The sequence below is a fragment of the Phoca vitulina genome, unplaced genomic scaffold, assembly GCF_004348235.1.
Source record: "Phoca vitulina isolate PV1807 unplaced genomic scaffold, GSC_HSeal_1.0 scaffold22, whole genome shotgun sequence".
Lineage (NCBI taxonomy): Eukaryota > Metazoa > Chordata > Mammalia > Carnivora > Phocidae > Phoca > Phoca vitulina.
This window is the reverse complement of record NW_022589725.1, coordinates 38,499,011-38,526,557: the sequence shown is the minus strand read 5'-3', so window position 1 is coordinate 38,526,557 and position 27,547 is coordinate 38,499,011. Positions and strand designations below refer to the sequence as shown.

The 27,547-nt window shown below is 48.8% G+C and overlaps 1 protein-coding gene across 2 annotated transcripts in view; it reads right to left on the bottom strand.

Moving 5' to 3' along the window:
* Window positions 1–2,504: 2,504 nt before the first annotated feature.
* Window positions 2,505–27,547, bottom strand: part of NPAS2 (neuronal PAS domain protein 2) — a 152,181-nt gene continuing 127,138 nt past the window's right edge. Inside the window, exons 12-21 of one of the 2 annotated variants that reach the window (XM_032419609.1) lie at window positions 26,282–26,366; window positions 23,254–23,395; window positions 22,637–22,746; window positions 20,393–20,482; window positions 16,276–16,422; window positions 11,001–11,198; window positions 9,065–9,255; window positions 8,671–8,763; window positions 5,920–6,094; window positions 2,505–3,934 (exon numbers count right to left, since the gene is read on the bottom strand). In XM_032419609.1, the coding sequence (XP_032275500.1) occupies window positions 3,767–3,934; window positions 5,920–6,094; window positions 8,671–8,763; window positions 9,065–9,255; window positions 11,001–11,198; window positions 16,276–16,422; window positions 20,393–20,482; window positions 22,637–22,746; window positions 23,254–23,395; window positions 26,282–26,366 (1,399 nt within the window). In that variant the 3' untranslated portion in view covers window positions 2,505–3,766. The remainder of the gene's footprint in view (window positions 3,935–5,919; window positions 6,095–8,670; window positions 8,764–9,064; window positions 9,256–11,000; window positions 11,199–16,275; window positions 16,423–20,392; window positions 20,483–22,636; window positions 22,747–23,253; window positions 23,396–26,281; window positions 26,367–27,547) is intronic. The other variant, XM_032419610.1, reaches the window with a different exon arrangement.

Below are 27,547 nucleotides of genomic sequence, written 5' to 3'. Positions count from 1 at the left end.
CCCCCCCCCCCCCCCCCCCCCCCGGAAATAGACAAAACGTCCCTTTCAGCTCTCAACTGTGCTGCTTTAAGTAAAGGTCAAACAGACAATAAAAACCATTTGGTTTGAAGGGGGCTGATACTCATCAGCCTGGCTGGGGCTCTCATGTTTCAGTCTAGCCCTGTGGGCTCTTCCAGCTTCTTCTCAGCCAAGCCTCAGGGGTCAGGCCAGTCTACTGCTGGCCGCCCACAGACCAAAACCTTTAAGGTGAACTTTGTGTCTCCAGTATTTGTTAGCTGAGCTTCTCTCCCATGTCTTTTTACTTTTAGTGATTACCAGGGAATCCTTAAAATGAGACAGGATCTGAATGCTTCTCTGTGCGGGCAGCAAGGAAGAAGACCCCGGTCTCGAGGGGGCAACAAACCCTCCTAAGCTGGAGGGTCTTCTGGGGCAGATTTGTGCTGGGTTCAGCTGGATGGTCCAATGGGACTTCATAAAAAAAGCCACTGGAAGATTTTTGAGATGAAAGGGGTGTGGTGGTGCAGAAGGAAGGCGCTAAAGGAAGATGTGTTCAGTAGCAGCATTCCAAAACTTGTGTATTCCAGAGTTCGCATTTCAGCCCCTTCTCATGAGCCAAGACTACAGTTTTCCAAAGACAAAGGTCATAGTTTTTTCTGGAAACAAGACTGGGTTGCAAAACAACTTTTTAATGAGCAAAATTAAATGAATCAAAAGCTTAGGGATTAAACTTCCCCTGATGTTATGTGGGTTTAAAGAAATGTGGCACAATAATGAGTTTTCTGAGTTTATCCAGATTCTCAGCATGTATAAGATTTAAGCAATGCTGAATTAAATTAGTAGCATGCTATACTCCACCCTCTTTCAATGGCTTCCAGCTAGAAACTCCTAGGACAATAAATATGCTGTTTCCATTAAAAAATCTTGCTTTACTTAGAAGGATTCTGACAGCCAACTAAAATTCAAATACAGAAAGATCAGATTTATAAACCTTTGAATTTACAAAACAGTTCAATTACAAAATGGTTCATCTAGTTTCACACAGACTTTTTTGTGGTGTCTAAATGTGATGAGTCTCCTGATCAGATGGGGGCCCCCAAATGTGGGGCGATGATCGTGTGGAAGCCTGTGGCATGGGCCGTGAAAGGCTTCACCCAAGACAGAATAAAGGAGATATGTTTATTGAATACACAGCAAGGGAGCACTGAGCAGGACAGCAAAGGAGAGGGTGTCTGCAATGAGGTAGTGGGTGGGGGCTGTTTCTAAAGAGGCAAGGTGAGGAGGTATGGTGATGTATGGAATTTTCCCTTTTTTGGTAAGTAGCCCATTGGTTAGTTAGGGCCTTTGGATATTTTGAGGTGGGTCACCTGCTGGGCCTGTCTGTATTCAGCCAGGGGGTCGCTGTGGGCCCTTTCTACTTTCCATTGCTCAAGCCTGTTTGCCTAAAAGCAGCTTCTACATTTTTGTTTTATTTTTAATTTCATTTTAAGTAGGTTCCACACCCAATGTGGGGCGCGAACTCATGACCCAAAGATCAAGAGTCACATGCTCCACTGACGAAGCCAGCCAGGCATCCCCAGACTTTTTGTTTTAAAAAAGAGGGTTCATGGGGTGCCTGGGTGGCTCAGTCGGTTAGAGCATCCAACTCTTGATTTCGGCTCAGGTCACGATCTCAGGGTTGTGGGATCAAGTCCCGTGTCAGGCTCTGCGCTGCCTGCTTGGGATTCTCTTTCTCCCTCTCCCGCTGCACCCCCTCCCTCTCTCTGTTAAATAAATAAATAAATAAATAAATAAATAAATAAATAAATAAAGGGTTCATTTCTGGTCCTTTAAAGAATAAATGATCCTAATGCATGCAAAACATTTAGACTTACCTTTTTTTTAGGAATACAATTGTGTGAACAGTAGAACTCCTTTTCTGTTGTCTGTATAGCCTCTCGGCCCATCCCAAACTGCTCCTCGTCAGAGGACAGAGGCACTATCCCTATTTCACAGGAAGCAGGTGAAGCACAGAGCTGTAGCGACAGAGCAAGGGAAGGAACTTCGTTCTCTTGGACCAACATTTGTGGTAAGGGCTGTGCTGAGCATCACCATCTCAGTGATTCTCCATCCTCACGTCATGGTGACGGAGCCTCGGGGGGAAGACAGGATGTCTGTGGTTGGCAGAAGCCTCCTAGATGCTGCTGTTGTATCTCCCCCCGCTCAACACGATGTGTGTACACACCTCTCACACACAGACACACAAGCCCCACGAGCACCCCGCATAATCTAAGTGCTGGCAGGGGGAGCCCATGAACTCCAGCCCAGATGAGATTAATTATGGGCTGGGACTGCCTTGATGCACAATGTCTCTGTCATCTCCACCAGAACCTAATGGGCTGGTGCCCATGCTGCAGCTTAAAAAAACCTAATGCCATTACCTGGTTCATTGATTGCTTGCGATTACCCTTAGGAACATCTTGAAATTAAAAAAAAAAAAAATTTAAACAATGAAGAAAAGATGTATGCATGCACAGATAACAAGGGACAGAAACTGCCTCCAGAGGAAATTGTACAAATTCATTAATTTATTACAAAATGGCCACTCACAGAAAAACACAAGAAAACTTTTATACTTTTATATCTGGGAAAGGAACTGGTGTCTCAGATACAAAATAATTTACACATAATCCATACAATTTTATTTTATATAGAAATAGATCATTATTACAACAGCTGTACAATTCACTACACTTCGTCTTTTAATTACATAAAATCTTCTCTTTAGAAACATCTCAACATAACAAAACATACAAAAAAAGCAAAGTGCATTTTGAAAAGGAGAATCCAATCCTCGGTCTTCTCACGAAAGATCTGTAGAAAGATGCAGCATTCTGACTCAAGGGGCCGGCGCGTGCTGGGATTTCCTCGGGGACCTGGAGCTCCATGGGCCTGCCTGGCTTGGGATACCTCTTCCTCCCATTCCGTCTCGGAGTTCCCGACAGAATTCCGGAATATCAGCTGCATGATTGTGCTTTGCTTTGAGTCTGCCTTTGTAGTTGCAATCAAGGAAGTAAACAGGAACAGTCCAGTGTTTTATTTAGGGGAAACAATAACCACCAGAAAGAGCCTTCTTCCATTAGGTTTCAGACCAGAGGGTGTGGGTCTGCGGCCTGGTTAACAATGACCATCTGATTGGTGGGCTGTTTTTGTTCCTGGGTCTCCAAGTGAAGTCACAAGACCTCCTTATTTTTAAAACCTGAAAGTGCCTAAGTTATCTCCTCTGTGCAGCTGTGCAAATTAAAACAAAAACCACCATTTAAAAATAATGAAAAATAATCTCTTTATTCTCTCTCTTCAACAGATCTCTGACCCAGTGCTTCTCGAATGCAAAGGAAAGAGGATCAGGAGAGTGAAGGCCAGCTAGCAAGTGTGGATGGACCACAGCCGGCTAGAGGGACCAGTGCGCTCTTGGGGAGGACGTGGCGAGACGTGCCGTCTGCTAAGTGAACTGAGTAATGACGCTTTCGTGGGGCACTCGGTTCCCATCCGAGTATGGCTGTAGAGTGTGCCCGAGAAACACAGAGGCTAGGGAAACACGGCCAGCATTCTGATCATTTTCCACGGCCAGCCACTGCGTTCTGGAGATGGTTACCATCCAGGAGTTCTGAAATGTATGCAGTGCGCACAAAAGCCAAGGGTTTAAACTCCTCTCCCCAGTTCCTGTGGCCACCCCCATGGTCCGTCCATTGGTTAAAGCTGATTGTGACCCGACGGAGGTGCCAGGGCTCTACCGGGGTGGCTGCTGGAGGCCCGAGGACTCAGAGAGGCTGCTGACCCTTCGGGGAGGGCGTGAGGGCTGGGGCGGCGGGGGGTAGCCCAGGGTCCCTGGCTGTTGCGAGTAGGTGGAAAGAAGTAGCGAGTCCTGCTCACTGTGCAGAGAGGTTGGTGCCTGCACCTGGAAAGTAAGGACAAAGGGCTAGAGGACTCACCTCCATGGCTGGTGGGGTGGCGGGGGGGGGGGGGGGGGGTTTGTGGGGGGGGGGCCTTGCGGGGGAGGGTGGGTGGGGAAGAAAGGAGCCTGAGGCTCTGCCAGGTGGGTGGGAATTCGGAAGCCAAGCTCTCTGCCGGCACTAGGGATTCCTTTGGGCCAGTGGGCCAGGGACCAGGCTTTGGGTGTGTGGTTTTCTGAACAGGTGCACATGATCTACATGTGGCCTGTATATTTTGGGATGTTGGGACCTGAGACTACATGCAGATCATTGACAGGGCAGAAACCAAACACACATGCAGTCTGCATACTTTTCACCATGGTCCCTGATTTTGTAACCACTCCCAAATACTGCTGTTTGCCAGCCTCCTAATTTGAAGCTCAGAAACTTCAACTGGTCAAACCCTAACTTTGGCACCTTCAGTCCCACCCCTCACTATTCCCATCCATGAAATCTCCCCTGTCCAAACCACCCAGAGCACCCCAGGCACACCTGCGCCTCCACTTTGGCTCAGGCTGTCTCTCTCTTGTTGGAACACTGGCCCTTCCTCTCCATTCACTTTGCCCGCACTTTGGCTCTGCAGCAGGTGCCCCTGGGGCCTTCCTCCATGAAGGCCTCCAGCCACAATGCTCTTACTGGCACAGACCCCGAGCCTGGCCGCTCTGTGAGACATCCCCTCTCCCCACACCGCACCATGAGGGCCCGGAGGCCAGCAAGAAGGCCCAAATGCTCTGTGTCTTCTTAGCCCCATGTCTTGGAGGAACAGGTCCCCATCAACATGTTTGCTGCCAGGGCTGAAGAAAGATGCGGGAGGCCTCTAACTCTGCCCAGACCATCCCTGCCTTCTCCCTTCACCTGCACCCATCTGAAATCACTTGTGTCCTGCAAAATGACAAGATATGCAAAGCTGAAGTCTTGAGTTGACTGTCCCTATGCTTGAGGCCAGGGAACTTTTGAAAAGTATATCACGGATGGGTTAGCATCTTTGGAATTAAATTACATTCAAGACCTTCAAGGAGGACTCTTTTCATCTTTATTGCACTGTCCTTAAAATGTCTCAGTCACAACACTCTCCTGTGGTTCTGAAAGTGCCCAAGCAAGGAGGTAGAGCGAAGGGAAAGCCATGGCCTGCCCTGTGGCGGGGGCTGGAGGCCAGGGAGGATGTGCAAAGGGCAGGGGCAGGGCTGGGGCAGGAAGGGGTGCTCTGGGCATATGTCGGAGGGAAGGCCAGAGCCTGAGCAGACATTTCTGGTCCCATCTGAACGTCAACCACTGGCTCTCACCCTCCCTCCTTCCAGTGTGTTTGGCACTTGCTTAAAGCAAGCAGTGACCACATGTAAAAGTGCCCCACATTTTCCTAGAAAGCCCCAACTTCAGGCCACATTATTGTATTTATCAAGCAAGTTCGATGAATCTTTAACTAAACATGTAATTTGTATTTGTATAAGACTTTGTGTATAAACACACTAACAAGTCTGACAATCACAGTAATCAGGTCCCACCACCACAATTTTGTTCTCAAAAATATGGACACCATATAACAATTACTTCTTAAAGATGGATCTTTTTTTTCCCTCAGGCATTAGTCATCTTACTGATTCAAATTTGCCCCACACTCTCTCATATTCCAAACTACACACAAAGCATACTAGATATAAATTTTATAAATAGCGTTTGTCAGATGGAATAGTATTAAAGATGGATCTTTTAAGCACATATCAAAGAGGCATAATAGCTGAGTCTAAATTTCTCCTACTAAATATACAAAGACTTTATAAACTTTAAGTATTATAAACTTCATAAACTATAAAGCCTCAAACGCAAATCTGTCTGGAGTTTGTTTCGGAACTGAGGACTAGAGCCACCCTGAAAGCCAGGGAGGAAAGGCCTGTCAGCCCAGGGCTGTGGAGCTCTGCCCTGTGCCTGGGCGCATGCGTGCGGCAGTGCCCACCTGCAGGAAGTGCTGTGGCTGCTGCTGGGCCTGTGCGGGCTGCAGGGGTGACTGCCGGGAGGCGGGGAAGCTGGGCTGGGGCACCGCCTGTCCCATCAGCAGAATGGGGGGCGAGGCGCTGCTGCTGGTGGTGTGCATGTCTGCATTTGGAAACACAGCCTGGCTCTGTGGATACCTGTTTGGTCACGTGGGAAGGAGAAAACAGACTTTTAAGAAAGAGGAGTTGATGTGATAACGGCAGCACAGGCAACGAAAGGGCACACAGATAGACTGGACTTTGTCAAAATCAAAAACTTTGGTGCATCAAAGGACACTATCCATGGATTGAGAAGGCCACCTATGAAAAACTATTTGTGAATCATATATCTAACAACGGATTGCAACTCAACAACAATACAGCCCGACTACAAAAATGGGCAAAGGGTTTGAACAGACATTTCTCTCAAAAAAAGATACAAATGGCCAATGAGCACAAAAAAAGATGCTTAACATCCTTAGACAATAGGGAAACACAAATCAAAATCAAAATGAGATACCACTTCCTAGTCATGACAATGGCTATTAAGAAAAAAATCAAAAACAAAATAGTAAGTGTTGATGAGGATGTAGAGAAATTGGAATCTTTGTGCACTAATAGAAATGTAAAATGCGGGGGGGGCCACCTGGGTGGCTCAGTTGGTTAAGCATCTGACTGTTGATTTCGGCTCAGGTCATGATCTCAGGGTTGTGAGATCGAGCCCCGATTCGGGCTCCACGCTGAAGTGTGGAGCCTGCTTAAGATTCTCTCTCTCCCTCTCTCGTGGCCCCTCCCCCCTCACGTTCTCTCTCTAAAAAATAAAATAAAATAAAATAAAATAAAGAAATGTAAAATGGTGCAGCCACTATGGAAAACAGAATGGCAGTTCCTCAAAAAATTAAGCAAAGAATTACCATATGATCCAGCAATTCCACTTCTGGGTATATATCCCAGAGAAGATGAAAGCAGGGACTCAAGCAGATATTTGTATACCCGTGTTCATAGCAACATGATTCACAATAGCCAAAAAGTAGAAGCCACCCAAGTATCCCCATTGATGGGTGAACAGATAAGCAAAATACGGTATATACGCATAATGGAATATTATTCAGTCTTAAAAAGGAAGTAAATTCTGACACGTGCTAGAGCATGGATGAACCTTGAGGACATTATACTGAATGAAGTACGCCAGTCACAAAAGGACAAATACTGTGTGACTCCCCTTAGATTAAGATTCCTAGAGGAGTCAGATTCATAAGGGAAAGAAGACTGTGGGGCTGGAGGGTAGAGGGAGCAGGGAGTTGGTGTGTAATGTGGGTCAGAATTTCAGTTTGGGAAGACGAACTTCTGGAGACGGACGGTGGTGATGGTGAATGCCACTGAACAGTACACTTAGAGCTAAAATGGTAAAATTTATGTTACATATATATTCTACCACAATTAAAAAAAATTAAAAAAGAAAAAAAGGTGTTGATGATCATGGACCATGAACAAGTGGCAGAGGAAGGCCATTTAGGAAGGCTCCAGAGGAGCACAGAATAGGAACAGGTGTTTAAAGACGCTATAGAGAAGTCCATTTTGCATTATATTTTTGGAAATGTTATTTCTCTCTGTCATTTGTAACAAGATGGGGCATTAGGTCATGTCTGGAAGAGACGGTAGAGGAGACGGGGAAGGTAGAAATTATTGTGTTGACCAAAAATGGCAGTTAGAGTTCCAGAGGAAAGAATTCCCACTTTTGCCTAGTTCACTGCATTTTAAGCATCTCTGGAAAGCGATGTAACAAGAGTCTTTGTTTTGTCTAATTGAGAGCACCATCAGGGAATTTAAAGGTGGCTTCCTGAAGTGTGCATTCCCCATCTCGCCCCCACATGGTTTTTATTGGGACAAAATGAAGTGCTGTAGGTACAGGCCCCTGCCCCTCAGAAATGTTCAGTGACCATCCACGGCTACTGTTATTGCTGGCTGAGGGAGGACGCAGGAGGAAGGGCTTCTAGGGGCCGGTCCCAGGGGATGGCATGGGGGAATTAACTAGCACCATCTCAGCGAACTCCTGACACACACTCAACCAGTGTTTAGAAGAAAGATGTCTGTGAGATCTACTTCTGCCTCATGTCAAAGAGCTAGGAGCTATTTCCCAGTAGCTTTTCAAGTATTCACTCCTCTATCTCCAGTATCCTTTGTCCGGAGTAATTAAAGCAACAGCGGAGGAAAGCTGCTTCTGGACGTCGGGGCTGCCGGTGGCGAGGAGTCTGGGGAAAGGAGAAGGTGGCGTGTCTGGGAGGAAAGGAGAACCCACATCTGCAGGGTTTCACAGCCCCGTGGCTCGGCGCCAGAGCCCCAGAGCAGGGGAGCTTCAAGTGCGCCTGTGGAACTTGCCGGCATCTGCTGGTCAGACGGGGCCATGGGGGGGCCTGGGGAGGGGGCTCAGGCTACATTTACCTGGGTTATTACCAAGGGTGAAGGACCCGTAAAGATGCTTGAAGATGATGACAGATAATTGTTTCCTTCAGGTCCTGTTCTAAGCATGGGATGCTGACCCACAGTTTTATCTTCTTCAATGGGAAACGGAAGAAAAGCTAAGGGGGTGTCCCTGCAAAGGGTGTGGACACACTTTGACCTTGCCTTTGGTGCGGCTCACACGAGCGCTGCTGCTCCAGGCCGATGAGAACCCTGCCAGCCCGAGAGCGCTCAGTGTGGCTCTCGGCCTCCTCCCTCCACCCGGGGCCACCTACTTGACTTGCCGTCCAGTCCTGCTGACCTCTGAGGGCTGCCTCGCATCACAGGACCCAGGCATCATGGGCTGGATGGGCTGGCTCAGCAGCAGCCTTGGGGCAGAGGAGGAGATAAACGGGAAACTTGAACCAGCGCCCAAACTGTGGACCCGCCGGCTGACGGCAGCGCCTGCCCAGCCCGGCTGGGCCCTTTCTGGCTGCCCCCGGTCCCCACGGCGCCTGCTCTGCTCTCGGAGGATGAGGAGTGCAGCCACCCGAGCCCCCGGCCCTCTCTTGCCACTCTCTTGGCTGGGATCCACCTGAACTCTGCCTCCATCTACAACAGCAGGAAGGCTGCAGTGGTCCCTGGAAAGCTGCACCTCAGCTGTCTTTCAAACAAGCGCAGTCTCTGTACCTGAGCTGCCGATCATGGCTGAAGGCTGGGCTGGGCCGGCACTGGCTGCCGTCCTGGGAGGCAGAAGCGAGCGTGGTCAGGCTCAGAGCTGGTGGGAGCACTGCCGCGGCGCTGCTGAACTGGGGCGTCAAGCTGCTCACCGAGGGGCCGCTTCCCGGCATCAGCTGCGAGCTTCGCATTGGCCTTGGACCCTGGAGCAGTTGTGTTAACGAGAAAGGTAAAACTCAGACTCAACTCGGGAGTCATCTCTCCAGGAACCCTCCTTCCCAGAACCCCTTTCTTCTACCCACCTTGGCCCTTCCTCTAACTTAGGACCCACGAGTTTTTTGAACTATTTTGATCTTGTGACTCTTCCCCGTTGGATCATAAGCACCTCAAGGATTCTTTGAATCCCTCGGGCCTAGAACAGTGTCAGGCTCTCAGCAAGCAAGGAAAATGTGCATGAACTGAACTACCTTCTGCTTCACCGATTCTACTCCAGACACCTGGACCTCCTTGCTCTTTCTCTCCAACTCACCAGGACTACTCTTGCCTCAGGGCCTTTGCACTGGCTGACCCCTCCGTGTGGAATACTCTTCCCCCTAATACCAGTATGGTTCAATCTCTCATCCCCTCAGGTCTTGGCTCAAATATTATGTTCTCTAAGAGAAGGCCACCTATTTAAAACTCCAGCCCACCCCCCAGCTTCACCAGTGGTCCCGCATCACCACCTGACAGGTTGTGATCTTTGCTTGTTTGCCTCTCTCTCCTGAGTTGGATCAGAGATACTTTTTTTCTTTTCTCTTTTGTTCATTGCTGTCCCTCAGTGCTTAGAACTTAGCGCCTAGCATGCAGTGAGCACTTGACAAATACTTGTTGAGCGAAATCATAACTAAATGAGGGAATGGGCTTGGATTTGCTTTTGCTTTTTGGGTTTTGCACCGTTTCGCCGACCATCCATTCATATGATGGCACCACAGTGTTTTAACTGTCCGAGTATCCATGAAATCTTTCAATGTTAGTGTAGGTCCTTCCTCAGTGTCTTCTTTTCTAGATTCTTCTTGACTATTCTCATTAATTTCTCTCTTGACCTTTAGAATCAAAAGGCTGCATTTTAAAGGAAAACCCTTAAGTCTGGGTGAAGATGGGCCAAACTCTTAAATGTGTACTTTCTACCTTTTATTGTACATTATCTGTTTACGTTCCCAGAGGCCCCATGGGACTCGAAGCTCCTTGGAGTCAAGACCAGTCTTATTCACGTCTTTTCCCCTGGGGGATGGTGAATAAGAGGGGCTCAGCAGATGTTTACTGGACCCATGATGACGTATGCCAATATGAGGCTTGAGGAAAGGCTGTATCTTGCCTTCCAATCTTTGGTCTTCCAGAAGCAGGGGCTTAGGACTTCTTAGTTGCATTCAATTCAAGTGCCATTGATTGATGAAGACTGTCAGATTGCAAGGTCACTGTGGCTTGTAGTAGGCAGTAATGGCTGTGAGGGAAGGGCTTGGTGGGGACTGGAAGGGGCATGCTGGCCCCAGGGAAAGGGAAAATGAATGGAAGTGGATATAACCTGTGTTCTCACACTGAAAATGGCTAAAACCAAGAGCAGGTGATGAGGACGGAGCACACACACGTGGGGACATATGGCTGTCGGTGTGAGTGTCTGGGTGTCCATATCTCCCTCCCACCCCAGTCAGGATCAAAACTGAAAGTTTCAGCTGCAGGATACCATTGAGGTATTTTAATATATTAATAAAACACAGGAGGAAACTATTACAACTTGGGGCTTCAGAGCATCTTAGAATAAGGAAAGCAAAACCCCACACCACCATAATCTAGCCCCAGTCACAGAAGAGGAATGGCTCAATAGGTTTCCAGGTCAGGGAGACTGCGGGACTCAAGTGTGCCCTGGTCTGCTTCAGTGGCAAGGACTGAGTGTGAAGACGAGCACGCTTACCTGGGTTGATATCACACTGGATTCTCTGAGCAGGTGCTGGTTTGCCACCTGGGCAGAGCCAATCTGCCCTGGGAGCTGAGGGCTGGCCACGAGCTGGGGCTGGGGGCCTGGGGCTGACCTCTGCTGGAGTTGCTGCTGAGCCTCGGGCCGCGGGGCGCTGCTGAAGCTCAGGGATACAGCCGGCTGCTGCAGAAACATCTGGAAGCAGAACAAGAGGGCCTTTAAGGTTGGGATCCCAGGTGCCTTCACTTTCAGGTGTTCGCCTTCACACACCAAGGTGTCTGAACCTTCTTTGTATTCCCTAGCCACGGTAAGAGGTCAGCTTTCTTGCTCTCTCTGACCTGCCTGGGAAGAATTAATTCACTCAACACGGGGGCGCTGGAGGCTATCAAGCCAGGAGCACGGTGCGAGGGCCCTGGAGATGGAACAGTGAGTTGGAGGGACACTGACCCTGGCTTCGAGAAGCTATGGTCTAGCGATGGAGGTCTAACATGATGAAAGATGCTTAGACCTGGATGGCCTATAAATGAGTTGACGTACTTATGTAGAGTCTGGGCTGGCTTATCGGCTCCTTATGAGGAGAGAGAAATATCTTGTGAATGGAATGAGTGGTGGCCGAGGGTGGGCTAACCTGCACCACAGGCTGCACCATCCTGGCAGCAGGACCAGGCCACTGACCGGGGCATGTACCCGCACTGGGGTTGGCACCTTCAACCCAGTGCTCCCAGCTGAGATGGCAAACCTGCCCCCATTAATGAGGTGACTCTGCATTCCCAGGAAGGCACCTGTGATATGTTGGCTTGGCAATCTTCATTTGAGAGGTCTAAGGGAATTTGATCAAGTTTGTAGAATGTTCGAGAGTTTGTGAGAACCTCGATCTACCTCATTTGTAGGTCTGGTGTATTTGATTTAAAAGGATTGATTAAGTGCTTAGAAAGATTTCACTTCTTAAGTTTATAAGCCTGCCTTGTTAGGCACCTGAAATGTTTGAAGGATTTAGATATATCGAACTTGTAGATTAATGGCTTTTGTAGATACTGTTGATTATTTACCATTTGTTAAATCTATAAACTAACATAAATAAAAACAAGTAAAAGCACTGCTATTTTTAGACCAAATTAGATTTGTAAATAAAATGTAATCTGTAAATTGACTCTAAAGGCCTAAGAAGAACAACCTTAATACTTTCAATCATAATTTAAACCTAAGACCTGTAACTAGCTCTTTCAACCAAAGGTCCTTGTGGGCACTGAAAACTGCCATTATCTAATATGTCGGATTCTTGACAAGCAGTACTCCCCTCCCTTATAGACCTGGGGCTTTGACTTCTTCAGGAGGGAGGCCCTCTTCCTTCCAGCATCTGGGGTTTTAACCCTGCTTCCTGTACTCAGCTCAGGACAACCTCCAAGCCAGTGGAGAACCGACATGCTGACCATTGGCTGAGTGACCGAGGGATTATGGAAAGGTAGAGGCAGAACCAAGCCAAGCAGACACTTGCAGGAGTACTTAGGGATCATTAGTTCAAGTGTGTGCCTTGTGGGTGAGTTCGAGCTGCCTCCCAGAGGCCCGAGGTGGGTGGGTGGCTGAACTGGACCAGGTCCCCATCTGGTGCCCTTTCCACCACCCCACCTGATCTCCCCGCTGTCCAGTCACATCCCTCACCCCCACCAGAGAGGTTTTGAATAATGAGAGCTCTTTGTCACCTTAGAAGTTAAGAATTTTCTGGGTATCCATCATCTCAGATTCCATTTGGGGATTAATACTTTACACGTTCCCAGCTACCTACTATAATATGGCATGACCTACACTTCATCACTTCAGCAAAAACCCAATACACACACTACATAACATACATTTTTCTGGTAGGGTACAATTTACCTTCTGATTAGATTTCAAGTCCATGCAACCTTTATTTATAACAGGTGGTATAATATAGCTTCAATTACATACCTTAGTTCAGATTCCAACCCCACCATGTGCTACTGGTATGACCTTGGGTAATTTTCCTGACTTTTCCAAGCTTTAGTTTCCTCATTAATAAAACAGTGACATCAAGAGCACATAGCTCGTAAAGGATTAAATGAGATTTATGCTGAGACGTAGTCAGGGCTCAATCAATGGTAGATAGTAACAATAATATTTAAAATTAAAAAAGGAGCTCTTTGTTCCCTAGCCTCTTTGGGCATACAAAAACTATCTAAGAAATGAATGAATGGAATACATAAATGAATGAATAAACAAATAAATGAGGCTTTTGCTCAGAGAAGGGCAAACTGTTTCTGCTTGTGTCATGTCAGAGACTGCTGGGTCTACTGCTCTGCCTCACTGATGTGTGCCTTCTGAGGGTAGAAGGCACCCTCTACCTGTCCTGTGTATCTCTGTATTCCCACAGTGCCTAGCCAAGTGCTGGATACATAATGGGTGTCTCCCGGATAGAAGGGTGGATGAAGGGATGGAAGGAAAGATGGATGGAAGGATGAATGGATGGGTGCATAGGTGGATAGTTGGAAGGAAGGAATGATGGGTGAATAGATGGATGGATGGGTGGATGGAAGAAAAAAAGGAAAGATGGATGATTGAAAGAACTAATCAAGGAACACATTTGCCATTGCTACAGGTGCCCTTCCAGGCATTTCTTTTGAGTAGCCAGCAGAGGGCGCGCATACTCTCAAAAAGAGAGCAAGCGGCATCCTTCTCTGGACCGCAGGGAGTGACACAGCCTTTCACCAGAACAGCTCTCCCCAAGTAGTGCCCTTCGTGACTCCATCTAGGTGCAAACATCAACACCTTAGAGGACCTTTTCCTCATAACCCAATCTTTTTTTTTTTTTTTTTTTTTTAATCGTACTCAGCAAGCATCACATGCTCACATAGGCTCAATGAAAGCTCCGGGGCACTGAAGTCAAGTGGCAAAGTCCACTGACATTTGGGTAAAGGATTTTGTAGGGGACAATCCTGTTTGCTGCTGTGCACACCCATGCCTCTGTTTTATCCACAATAAAGTAGAATTTTATGGCTTAGGAAGATGACGTCTTAAACAGCACCGGGTCAACTTTATAGAAAGTATGAGAAAAATAGCTCCCTAATTCAAGTAGAAAAAGTTATCAGAGAAAAAAAAAATCTCCTAATTTTTAAGAATAAACCAATCGTATGCTCACCTGTGGTTTCTCATTATTCTAATCTGCTTACTTTTACCAATACTTATTATTATCACAGAACATCTTAGAAATACACAAAATAGAGGTATAAGGAAACCCCATGTATCATCATTAGGCTTCAACAATTATCAACATTTTGCCATTCTTTAATCTCTCCTCCCACCTCCTACCTTTTTGGGGAAGGGGTAAAGTAATTTTTACTTGCTTATTCTTTATGCTTGAGCCACACCGTTTTTTTTTTTTTTTTTTAATGAATATCACATTTTGGTTAAACATTTTGGAATGTATTTCTTTAAGTCTGTAAACCTACAAGAAGGCAGACTGCTTGAGGAAAAGTTCTCTGGTTGGACTATCTGTGGATTTCCATGTTCTTTGGAAAATTCCACTGCAAAGATAAGGTCACAAGAATGAAAACAGGGAAGGAACACACTGGAGGTCTTGATTTCCACATCAACCCTTACAAAACTAAGGTGCTCTGTGGGCATATGTACTTCGGGGGGTAACAAAATGCATTGGTCAGGAGAAAAAAAATAAAAATTGTTTATAACAAGGAGTGAAAGAGATAACCTTGTGTCGCCTGTTATTTTAGAATTCAGCTTGAATGTGGAAAAGGCAGGAAATAGAAAAGCCCGGGCTCTGAGGAGGACGTTCATACGCCTACCTTGCTTTTAGCAGTTTCTGGCTCAATTTTCCCCTTCCTGTTAGTGTAAAAATTCCATTCAAGTAATTGGAGTCAGGCAAGTTCTGCCAATCAGGCCCTGGATCAGTGAGGAAACATTACAGCTGGGAAGGAATAAGTAAAAAGGGACTTTGACATCTTGATGACTCCATTTCTTTCCCTGTAAACACTGTGGTCCTCTCCTTGGTCCATTTCGGGTGCGGCTGAGGAGGCGGGGCAGCTGCAGGGCTGTGGGCGTGACCGGACGCTCCGCCCCCGACCCCGTAGGCGGGGCTGTGAGTGTGCTGCCCAGCTCGGTCCTCCCAGTGCGGAGCCAGCCCGGGGCCGAGGGTCTGTGGAGGGGCACACGGTGTCGGAAAGCCGGCCAGCAGCGCCTCTGGGGGGCCCCCGGGAGGCACGATGGCAGGCAGCAGGTGTCTCCTGCTGCCCAGCAACGCCGCCCCATCACGCGTTATCTCCGCACGCACCAGCTGGGCGCTGCGCCCGCACAGAGCCTGCGGGTAGCCCCCGGGAGGGTCTGTGTGGACCGGGCCGGGAAGCAACAGGTCCCGGGCTCCAGCCATTTTCCCCGAGGTACTCTCCTGCTTCCTTCTGCCTCTCCTAAGAGGGGGTGCAAATGCTTAGAGCTCTCAAGGGAGGCTCCCAAGGTGAGCTAGAATTACATTCACAATTAGAGCCTGGGTCAAAAGAATGCACTTGGGAAGAAAAAACGTCTTGGACTGATCCAAGTGAAACTTGGTAAAAATCATTTATCCTTGAAAGAGATCTAGTATACACAGCTTTCCTTCCAAACACAATCTCTCAAAAGGATTCAAAGAAGCGACCTCCGGGGCACGGTGTCACAGTTAAAAGCTGCTGTTGTCAGAACACGCAGAGGGCCACCATGGGCATGCCACAAATGGGGTGGCCTGGAGATGCGAGGGTGCTGACCTTCAGTCCCTGCTCTCTCTGCTGTCCCCCTCGGTGCAGGGTGCAGATCTCATCATTTCCCACATGTCCCTCCATTAACGCTTTGGATGAGAGGCAACAGCACAATAATGCCCATGCCCCCCACCAGCAACCCGGGCAGTTGCACAGGTGCTGGGAGTTTATAACCCCCTGGGAGGGAGCCAGCATCAGTGCAGGGCGATCAACCACCACTCATGAATGAAAATGCAGGTGATACATAGTTATTATGTGCCCAAAAGAGCAAGGGGTAAATGGGGAGGGTGTCATGGGAAATTCACATTTGTCCTGGAGTTGGGGATGGAGGAGGTGGGATTCATTCCTTGTACTTGGTGTTGGAAGTTTCAATATGCTTAGTAAGCAGGACTCAATCAGGGCAGTACAGAGGGACTTTGGCGGGAGTCCCGCCCACCCTAAAAGGATGGATAAATATGTCACAGGGCAGTAGGGAGGACAGAGGCCATGGCAGACACTGGCCCGGGAAGGGGCATCACCTGGATGTTGGAGTCCTGGACCAGGCAGAGCTGCTCCTGGATCTTGTGGAGCTCTTCCTGCTGCCACCGGATGTTGGCTTGCAGGATCCGTGTCCGCTGCTCCAGCTGGTCTTTGATGGTCTGGAACATGCTGAACTGTGCTGAGAACTTGAAGGTGGAGTCAAAACACACAACCAGATGAAAGAGCCATTTCAGCCTTGCAGACAGATGTTGTTGCTGTCCTGAGTGGCCCTGCCCACTTTCATTTCCGGTCCCTTATCTGCCCATTCTGGTATCCCTACTGAGTGACTCACTGCTGGGGAGCTCAGCAGCGCACAGGGGCTTTGGATGAGGGCCGGGTGTTCCGGGGGTCCCCGTGTGGGCTATTCCGAGGCCCACCGGAATCTGCAGGTCTAATGCATTGCACGGCAGTCCGGGAGGGCCACAGAATCCAGACGTGATTTTGTAAGCAGTGCTCACAAACTGATATTCCAAATTTGGTTAGACAAATGGTTTTGGAAATGAACGTCAAAAGCCGTGCATCGGAGAGCAGGTGACAGTTCACAGGCAATCTGGGGTCCTATCATTATCCTAAATCTGATCCTGGAAAGCAGGGCTGTTCTGTAACAATTCACAAATGAACTTGATATTTCCCGGAGGTGGAGGCGGAGGCCTCCTAACAGGCCTGGGCCATGGAGGCCTTATCACCCTCCCTCCCTTCCCCTGGGCTCATTTGCTGCTATGAACTTCTTAGAAATCTGTGCACAGAAGAACTAAGGAAAAGAGTTGTACAGTCACCTGACATTTGTCCTGAGGGTAACACTGGCAGAGGGTGACCTTATAGGAGGGACACTGATAAGTGCTTTGCACAAGGGCACCAAGTTTCACCTTCTTTTACCTCTTACCCCTTTCCTGGGACGGAGGTTGGCTATGGGAAGATTCTGTCCCTGTCCACCTTGACATAAGGCGTTTCCTTACAGGAAACATGAGGAAAGTGGGGGATCATGGCAGGTGAGGTCAGTACTCCTGCTCTGGGCTCTCTGGGGGCACTCAATAGTTCCTGTTTCTTGTGTTTGCTGGCCGGGGCTTTCTGCTCACCCCTTCCTTCCTTCCTTCCTTCCTTCCTTCCTTCCTTCCTTCTTTCCTTCCTTCCTTCCTTCCTTCCTTCCTTCCTTCTTCCTTCCTTCCTCCTTTCCTTTCCTTTCCTTTCCTTTCCTTTCCTTTCCTTTCCTTTCCTTTCCTTTCCTTTCCTTTCCTTTCCTTTCCTTTCCTTTCCTTTCCTTTCCTTCCTTCCTTCCTCCCTCTCTCTCTCCCTATCTTCTCCCTTTTTTTTTTAAACCTCTATTCCCTCGATCTCTATCCCAACAATCTCCCTAATCCATTTCTTGCCCGTTGTCTTTTGCAAACACCTGCAGAGACTCTTCCTCTGCCCTTTGACCTCCCATACGAAAAAGCAAGGAGGCCGGGAGAGTTTCGGATACAGCTGGGATACACTGAAGGATGGAATCACTGACCACAGTTTTGGGAGTGGCACAATACTAATAAAAAGAACCAGTACGAATAATAAAGGCGGGTGCTGCCGTGTGGGGAGACCCACACTTTCCAGTTACTGCCCCAGCCGGCAGAGGCAGGTCAGCAATTCTTCACATCACACCCCCATGTCACGCATGTGACTGGCTTGGGATCGCACAGCTAGAAGGTGGTAGGGGCCAACACGTGAATCCGCAGTCTCAGGAGCTGGCTGAGGCCAAGAGGTCTGGCCAGCAACACCTCCCCCGCCTCCCAATTCCACCTCAATCAGAGCATCTCTGGCTTCAGACTTCATTTAAAGGAAAAAGTTCTGCTGCTCAACATGAGTTTAAAAATACCTGTGCTATGCCAGACGGTATCAGCAAAAACTTCAGCAGAAAGTAAATGATCAAAACACTGAGCTGGGATTTTGAAAGAGAATTCGACTGAGAAAGAAAAGGAGTTCTACCAGGTATGAAATTAAAAACAACACAACACAACACAACACAAAAGCTTCCGTGGTGGGTTCTACAAAGTCAGGAAACACTCCGGGGCTACGCCTTGCATGTCTAGTAGAGAGGACACTCTGGGTTCCCCTGTTGGCTCCAAAGGGAAACAAGAGGGGGCTGGGCAGTCAGGGAGGGGCCGGCACTGTGTTTCCTAAATGTTAGGTACTTCTAGTATTATTCTGATTTTCTCAAGGCATTCCAGGACACCCAAGCATTAGTCTTCTGTTCTATTCCCGATCGTGGCCTTTTTGATAAAGACCTTTATGTTAACTTACAGACATTTGAGAAACACAGCATGGAGCAAAACCACCAGCTACCCAGATAATCACTTCTCAGATTTTGGATTTTATTTCTTCCCCCTTTCTGTGATAGGGTGCGAGAATGATAACATCCGTGAATGGGAAGAGAGAAAATGGTAGAATCCATTGTTTTACATGGAGCAGGTATGAAAAGAGCCATCTGACTTGAAAGGTCAGCATTATGCAAGAATGTCTTAAAGAATGTGGTTATTATTAAGTATAATATGCCTAACAGACTAAGAACTGTTATTGTTAATTAAAATAATGTTCCATACATGAAAAATTAGAATTTGAAGAAGACTTTAATCACATCATTATGCATTATAAAACAAAGAAATTCCTTTACTTATGCAAGACCCAGAAGTTAGAGGGACTCTCATTTTAGGTGCCTTTGGATTGAAAAAGTTACTAATTTCATACCAAATGTGCCTTGGAAATTCGAAGAGAATTTTTTTTCCTAATGAGGACGAATATAGATGATTTTAATTAGTTGACTCTGGATGAGTCGTTTTTAATCCTCCCAGCCTAACTCTAGCGAGGAGCACGTACTAGCAGGTGTCTTTCTTATCCCAGGAAAGCATTCGAGACCGCTGTTAATGGGACATATGTTATAGACAGGTTTGCACTGACACAGAAGTCCACACTTTGGCAAGAGTGCAGCCAGTTGGTGAGCTGCTGTGACCTAGGACCCCTTGTGGCCAGAGAGTGGGACCAAGCTAAATACCCCCGTAAAGGAACGGAAATCGGAGGCTGGCCTCAGCGGAGTGTAAACCAATCAGCTCCACCACCCTCTTGGGCCACAGAATGAATGACTGCTGCTTCATTCAGCTGCCTGCCTGGCCTCAAGCAGGGTGCATATTGTCAAAACTCCCTGCGAGGGGCGCCTGGGTGGCTCAGTCGTTAAGCGTCTGCCTTCCGCTCAGGTCAGGGTCCCCGGGTCCTGGGATCGAGCCCTACATCGGGCTCCCTGCTCAGGGGGGAGGCCTGCTTCTCCCTCTCGCTCTCCCTCTCCCCTGGCTTGTCTTCCCTCTCTCACTGTGTCTCTCTGTCAAATGAATAAATAAAATCTTAAAAAAAAAATACTAAAACTCCCCGTGAAGCGCAGACCCACGTCCGTCCCTTTTCCCTGTGGGCCCTCCACCTGGCAATCTCCTACCCATTCTTCCAGGCCCAGCTCAGGCATCACCTCCTGGGTGGGGGTGGGGGGGTGCTATTTTCTTACTGGTTCTGTAAACACATGCACCCTGCGGTGGAGGTTGGTCTGTTTATATGCCCGGCCCTCCCTTGAACCTTGACTACTAACAGCAAGGGCTGACAGTGCCCGTCACGCTCGCTCACTGCCCGACCCAAATAGTAACTCACTGACTGTTGCTGAAACAAAGAAGGAATTACTCAGCAAAGCCATGATCCTTAAAAAACAAAACAAAACAAAACAAAACAAACCCCAATGTGATATTAATAGTACCGGATTCACAGCTCTTAAAATTTTGCAGTCTCCCTTTGACATTTGGCCTAATTTAAACTTTTCCTAAAATAACATAATCAATTTGGAGTCATAAAAAGTAAGAGGAACAGAGAAAAGTGGCAGAAAGATGAACGAAGATTAAGGAAAGGATCATGGCCGGAGGGGACAGGTATAGGACAGAGTTCATAGCTCAGCATGTCCCACGGGCACATGGGGAGAAACATTCCCCATTTCAGGATCTTGGTTTGGTACGTATACTTGGGCAACAGTGTATCCCCCCACTCAAGGGGATACCGCGTGTTATGTCTTGGGGGAAGTGCGACCACCAGGTTTCCCTTTTCCTGAGCCCGACTCACCTGTGTCATGGGGGCAGGGGGGCTCTGCAGGATGGTCTGCGGCAGGAGCTGCTGTGTGAGGTCACAGGACGACGGGGCCGGCAGGGGAGCCTGGGGAAGAGAGCAGGGCTTTGTTAACAAACACCACTTCTGGGCCATTCCCGAGGTCCTTGGGTGCTCTCGATCAGCTGGGTTCTCTGGCTTAAAGGAGGCCCTCTGCATTAGCGTGAAGAGCTCACTTCTAGAAGGTAGGCTACGCTGTTGCCCTTGCAGGACCCAGAGTCACAGCCGACACATGGCTGGTGAAGGGTACAGCGTGATCTTGAGCAAGGTCCTGGGGTCCCTCAGGATGGGGAGGCCACGGTGTGCCCTGTGAAGCCACTGCGATGTGCCGGAGCTTGGCAGCTCTGCTCCGATCCCCTCCCTTGCCTTCTGTTCTAGGCTCCATTCTTGGTGGATTGGCTTGCTCTTTTCCCAAACTGATAAATTCTTAGCAGCGTTGTGGAGCCGTATGAATGGGGTTGGGCTAATAACCAGTGTTGGCTTTGTGTGTGGTCCTTATGCTTTCTGTTCAACACTCAGGCAGACAGATGTACATTAGTGCCCTGCATTTCTATATCCATTCATTCCTCCAGGCAGTGAATACTGGTGCAATTTCACCAGACTCTGCCTGGGATCCGCTCGAGAGACTCCTGGGAAGTCACAGACTTTGTCTCCTGATCACTCAGGACAGGGCAGGGGGACGGTGGCGAGACAATGCGCAGAAACAAGAAATGAAACACTTCACCTTCATGGGCTCATGAGAGTTTTAAAAAGAAAAGTCCAAGGATTCTTCTGAAGTTATTCCCAAACTGTCCTCAGGTGCTAGGGACCATAGAAAGCAGCCCAAATGGGAAGTGTCACCCAGGACAACATTGGGAGGAAGTGACAACAGGAGGCCTGGTTTTGAGTGAGAAATCCCAGGCACAGGGCCACCCAGAGCCTGGGTTGGAGTCTCCCGATTGCGTCTCCAGCACTGCAGGGAGGGACCAGGACTGCGCCTCCATCAATGGCAGAAAACTGTTTTACTAGACAGCCAAGTGCTAGAAGAATGGCATTCATGGTCTTTGTCATGTTTGACTTGAAAATAAAACTCATCACCCAAGATTTTCAAGTAGGGCGTGTATAACTTTCACGGAGACGGCAAGCAGGAAGGTGGCATGTTCACTCCCATTCCCAAAATGTCAGTGAGGGATGGGTATGAGGTAGTTGGCAATGACCTGGATGTGGCCCCTGAAATTCTTGGACACTTCTCCCATCCTGAGGTGGAGGTCTATGTCCATCTCTGTGGGTGAGCTGCGACTGCTCGGACCAAGAGGAATGGCAGAGGAGGCACGGTGGGACTCCCAAGGCTAGGTCATAGAAAGCCATGCAGCTTCTGCCCGGCTCTCACGGAAACCCCCTCTCCAGACATTTTTTCTTGGAACCCAGTTGCCGTGCTGGGAGCAGCTCTGCTCTGAGGCAGGGAGAGGCCCGTGTGAGTCCAGGGTGGATGGTCTCAGGTGGGCCCAGCTGTCAGTCAGCCCAGCCCAGCCCGGGGTGGGGGTGGGGGTGCAGATGTGAGTGCAGATACACCTGGGATGTGAATTCCCCATTCCCCTGGTGAGGCCTCCAACACCAGACAGCAGAGACGAGTCAGCCCCACTGTGCTCGTTTTGAATCCCGTGAATGTGAGAAAGGACTCTTGCTTTACACCCCTCAGTTTGAGGCGATCCCTTACGAGGCAACTGATAACCAGAGAACTGTACATCAGTGATTTTGCATATAGCCAGCATGCTTTCTAAAAGGCTGCTCATTCCCTGACCTTCTGGAGAGGTCTGGTGTAGACCAGGGACACCGCCTGATATATGCGGAGGGACATTTGTGTTGACACAGACTTCTCAAACATTCCCGCTGGCGTGAAACAGTACCCACAATGGAAGGGTCCTGTGTACCCTCAGAGACTCTGGGGGTGTGACCCCTGGTTTGAGGTTTCCAGCTTAATCTTTAAATCTCATTTGGATTTTGCATTCTTTGACTATACATCTCTGCTGATTTTGGAGGAAAAACGTTTCAAATTAGTTGCTAATTAAATGACCTGGCTTCCGACCCCTGCCCGCCACCCCACACTCTCAATGTCCAGGTATAGCTGGTTCTCTGGGAAGATGCAGCACGCTGTCCTGGGGTCTAGCCAGCCCCGCCACACTGGGGCACCCCTGGCTGAGAAGTTTCAAGTCACCCACATACCGGCATGGAGGCTGCCTGGCTGAGCCCTGGCACAGGGAGCTCTTGGGGCAGGGTGGCCGACCTGGGTAAAGCCGTGGTGCTGGCCTCTGCCATCAGCTTGCTCGGAGTGGCTGTAAGAAAGCAACCAGTCACCTTCCCGATCCACACATACTTAACAGTTTTCTTATCAAAGCTGGGGAACAATGACTACGGTGTACATTAGACAAGCGCCTGGTTGGGATCACTGACAAAAGAAAAGTCCAGCAAGTTCTGTCAGCTTCTAACCTCACCTGGGAGCAGGCAGATGACAGCAAGCCAAGCCCACGCTTCATGTCCACTGCCTGGTTCAGCCACCTGCCTGATCTCACACCTCACCAGAATCACTAAAGCCCAGCCGGACTATAGGGTCTGTGTGTCACCTGCTTTATGTCTGCTTGGGAGTGGGGAAACGGGGAGGGCAGGAAGCCCACGGGAAAGGGAGCAAGAACGAGTGCGAACAGGAAGGCAGCTCCCACTCCATAGCCATGGGCTGCCCTGATTCTGCCCAGGCCTGGGACCCTTCACAGAGCTCCATGCCCCCACCACCCAGTCCCCACATGGGGCGCCCACCCCCTCGCCATCCGTGGCAGCTCACTCACAGGCGGGTTCTGACATAGCCGTGTGCGAGGATTTGTGGGAGCTTCTGGAGGACGCTGATGGTGAGTGACTGGTGTTAAGGCCCAGGGTGCCCGCGTCAAGTGCGTTAAAGTGCTGCTGAGGGTCCAGGCTGGAGCCCTTGTCCTGAAACACACACACACACACACACACACACACACACACACACACACAGTCCACACAATTTCAGCATCAAGATGGTGGGAATGAATGACATGACTTTAGCTCTCCTCTAACTATATGGAAAAATTGGGAGGGTGTAGGGAGAAAGATGGGAACCGTTTGGAAATAAGTCCTGACATATTTGGGTAGAATATTCGTACATATATATAACCTAGGCATCATTGAGAGGCTTGTGGCCCTTACATAAGCAGGATCTGTTATGCTTTCTCACCTTGGACTTTGATTTTTTAGATTTTCATAACTGATGTTACATTTTATTTTTTCCTTAAAACTGTCACCTCACTGCCCAGAATCTTGGCTTTTCCAGAAGGGGAGAAGAGGAAAGTTCTAGAAATGAGGTTGCTGGTATACCGGATTGTTAACACTCTGATGAAACCAATGCCTTTGGACCCTTCGAAGCACGTCCCACACGGTCTCCCCACTGCTTCTCCTCTGAGCCTCAGGGCCCCGGAGTGGAGAACAGGCAAAGGGCAAATGATCTTCCATCCACTGATTCTTGGATCCTAACTGATCCTGGATCCCAGGATGCCCCCGCTTCAAGTATTGTGTGATGAGAAAGCAACTGTGCCCTTCCAACCCTGAGAAGCCGTCTTTCCATCCTGCCCGGCTTAGTGTCCTAAGTGTAAGACAATAGGCATTAGGATAATTTTTAAGCTAAAGAAGAAGCATAATGCCCGCTCTCCTGAGCCATGCTCCTATCCACTCATAGGAGGATGGTGACATTCCTGCCATCCCTAGGCTTTTTGGATAGGCTCTTCTATGTCCCACGGTCTCAGGTCTTAAATGTCTGGGTGTGAGTCTATGTGGCTGTTCTGTCTTTTGAGTCATGGCTCCAGAGAGGGTGGATACTGTGTGTGTGCTGGAGTAGGGCTGAGATGACTGATACAGCTCCAGAGAGGGTGGATACTGTGTGTGTGCTGGAGTAGGGCTGAGATGACTGATACAGCTCCAGAGAGGGTGGGTACTGTGTGTGTGCTGGAGTAGGGCTGAGATGACTGATACAGCCCGATGTGCCCGGATGTGCTGTGCTGAATGTCAACTCAGAGGCTCCGCTGCTTAGTCACAGAGTCTCCCCTAGATACACCCCTCGGAGTGGGGGCCCTGGCCCATGGCTATTGTGTGCTCCTAGTCAGCAGAGAAATAAGGACAGGCAGTGAGAGTAAGCACTGACTTTTCTAGCCATCTGACAGAGCTGCACGTCACACCCAAGCATGGGAATTTGCATTTTACAAAAGCATTGGTCAGTGACAGACTTGAAATTAAACAGAGTCCATTACCACTGATAGTTTGAAAAGCACTGTCCCGGAGCTTTTCCTTTAAAAGGGGCAGCCCGAGATTATGTTTGTGTGTTTACACATATGTGCATGTTTATGAGAAGTTCCCCTGGGTTCTAGGATGCCCAAAGGGTCAGAAACCTCAAGAACGAATCTCCAACTGGATGATGCACAACATGATGCACATGTTCATGAGCTGTGATGTACGGGGTGTCTAATGCCTGCCTACGAGCAGCTTAATTCTGTTCTCGGACATGACACATGATGCGCTATATGACAGAGCTGGGTCATAAACACGTCCATAAACAAGGACAGGTGTGCCGTATCAGTGCGCTGGTGAGGGATCGCCCCACGACACGTTGCCGTATAGCATGACAGCAGGGGAGGCTCGCCCAGGACACTGATGGCTCTCTGCGCTTTCCAGGTGATTCCTCCCTCCCTCCAACTCAACTCTCATGGACCAGAGATGCTTTCATTGTACTATTGCTGCTGCGGCAGCTTCTGGCCAATCTCTGGATTCTAGGTCGCTGGGCAGCCTGGAACTTAAACCACGTGTCACCAATGATAAGATAGACTTTCCCCCTACATTCTGACATATCTGAAATTGGGACGTGTCTTCCGACTGATGAAAAGAAGTCCTTATTTCACATATAGACTGGCGACAACATTTTCTCTTTCTTAGTGGGAGATATATAAGGGTGGATCTTATAACGGATAGCTTCTTGGCTTTGATAAAATACAGTGCTCCCTCCCTTCCTTGCTTTCTCTCCTTTTCTCCCAACATGTGTGTCTGCTTGAAGAATGACCTTTGAGGAACAGGGCTCTGGTCTGCTTGCACGTTTCCCTCCAGCTGTCCAGGAGCGGAGATGGGGGAAGCCTGGCTAGAGGGGACCTGAGAACCGTGTGCGGAGGAAGGATAGAGGTAAGGCTTTGTGAAGGGAAACACCCCCCGCCAGCAGAGCTCCCTGACATGAAGCTGGCTCCAACACGGCTGTTACCTAAGACCTGCAGACACAGAAGTAGGAAGTGCACCTTGCTATTGACAACATGGAGGCTGTGTGAGGGGCAGTCTCCTCGTGGGAGGCCGGGGTCCTGGAGGCAGGGCATTAGCACTTAGGCTACGGGAAGGACAAGGGCACCCAAATTATTCCACACCTCAATGGGACGATGGAATAAGCCCCTAGCTTTTTATCTGTGGGAGGAGATACAAAGTGGATTTATTATTGCTGCTCTCGTAAGGATGGAAAGCTGCCAGATCGTGCTTTGAGTCCAGAGGCTGTTTCTTACACAGCTCCGTGAGTTCTCACCCTCAGCGCCCTCGGGTATGTGAGCTAAAGCCTGTGTGTGCCTCTGTACCTCGTCTGAAGGACGAGGATAGTAACGGCGCCTGCCTCGCAGGAATATCATGATGGTAATCAAGTGAACACCCGAGGAACGCACTGAATAGTACTGGGAACATAGCAAATAAAAATATTACTACTTTTATTATAACAACTCATGGAAGAACTTACTTAGGCAAACTTGGCCTTTAGCCATCTGGTGGAGATCAGCGTACCTTTAGTGCTGAAGGGTGGACGGCCTCGGGTGGCGGATCTTCCAAAGCCAGTTCCTGCCTCCTTTCTACCCGGACATCTGCATAACTGATCAGGAAATCAAGAGATCACAGCAGGAGGTGGGACGTTCCAGATGGCAGCAGCAAAGAGCACGTGTGTGATACATCGAGGGACCCCCGTGACACCCACCCCAGAATCGTCACCACGAAGGAGGCTAGTCTTGTCACTTGTTTGAGGAAGGAGCTTCATTCTGTGCCTAACTGCCGCTGGGGTGACTTCTAATGGGACATCCCAAATATTTTCCTTTCCAGGGTGTTTCTTTGCCCTTCTCCTTTACGCATCTTCTCCCCATGCCCTGAAACTTCCAAGCATAATTGTCTTTAGAAACCTATTTTCATCTACAGGATAAGCCTTGGCCTTTGAATAATCAGAAGCCTTTCTTAAAACCTACCCAGTCTGGACTGTGTGTATGGAGAACTGACAAATGGACTTTTTTTTTTTAGTAATTGCAACCTTTGGAAGTTTTCTCTCAAACAAATCTAGATCTAGACCCAGAGCACTGATTTGTCTGTGGGCCCACTTTTAAAATAGCGTGGGGAAATCAATCCAATGTGGAGATGGCCAAAGGGCCCCCAGCTCTGGCCTCTGACTATGTGTGGAGGAACAAGCTGGGCGAGGGACCCTGGGAAGTGACAGTGGCTCTGGGGCCTCTGGAATGCTTGTTAGCTTATTTACTAACTAGTTCACTCCCTACTTTCTCTGAGAGTTGCTTTCCAAGATTTGGGAGGTAGAGGATGGAGAGGAAGAGCGGGGTCAAGGGCGGAGTCTGAAGACCAAGATGTTGATGATGTCCAGACTTCCCTGGGGCCAAAAGGACCCTGTGGCAAAGGCCCAGGCTGGGTGGTGGTAGCTGGGGCTGGCCTGTCCTCAGAAACCACTGGCTGCTGAAGTGCCAGAGGGTGGGCCGAGAAGCTAAGATCAAGTCCCTAAGAGCGGCATGCAATGTGACGGTCAGGGTCACTGGCAAGAAAGACCAGCATTTCTCCCCGCTTATTAAAAGAAGAGAGATTTACTCGTTGGCTGTATGTATGCGTGTGTGTGCATGTATGTATGCATGGTATGTACCCATTTATCTGTCCACCCACCTGCCTACTTGTTACCTATCAATCATCTATCTCTTATGTATATATATAAAATGCGGTATATATGTATAATATCCATATGTGCGTGTATCTACCTATCATCCATCTACCTATCCATGTACGTGT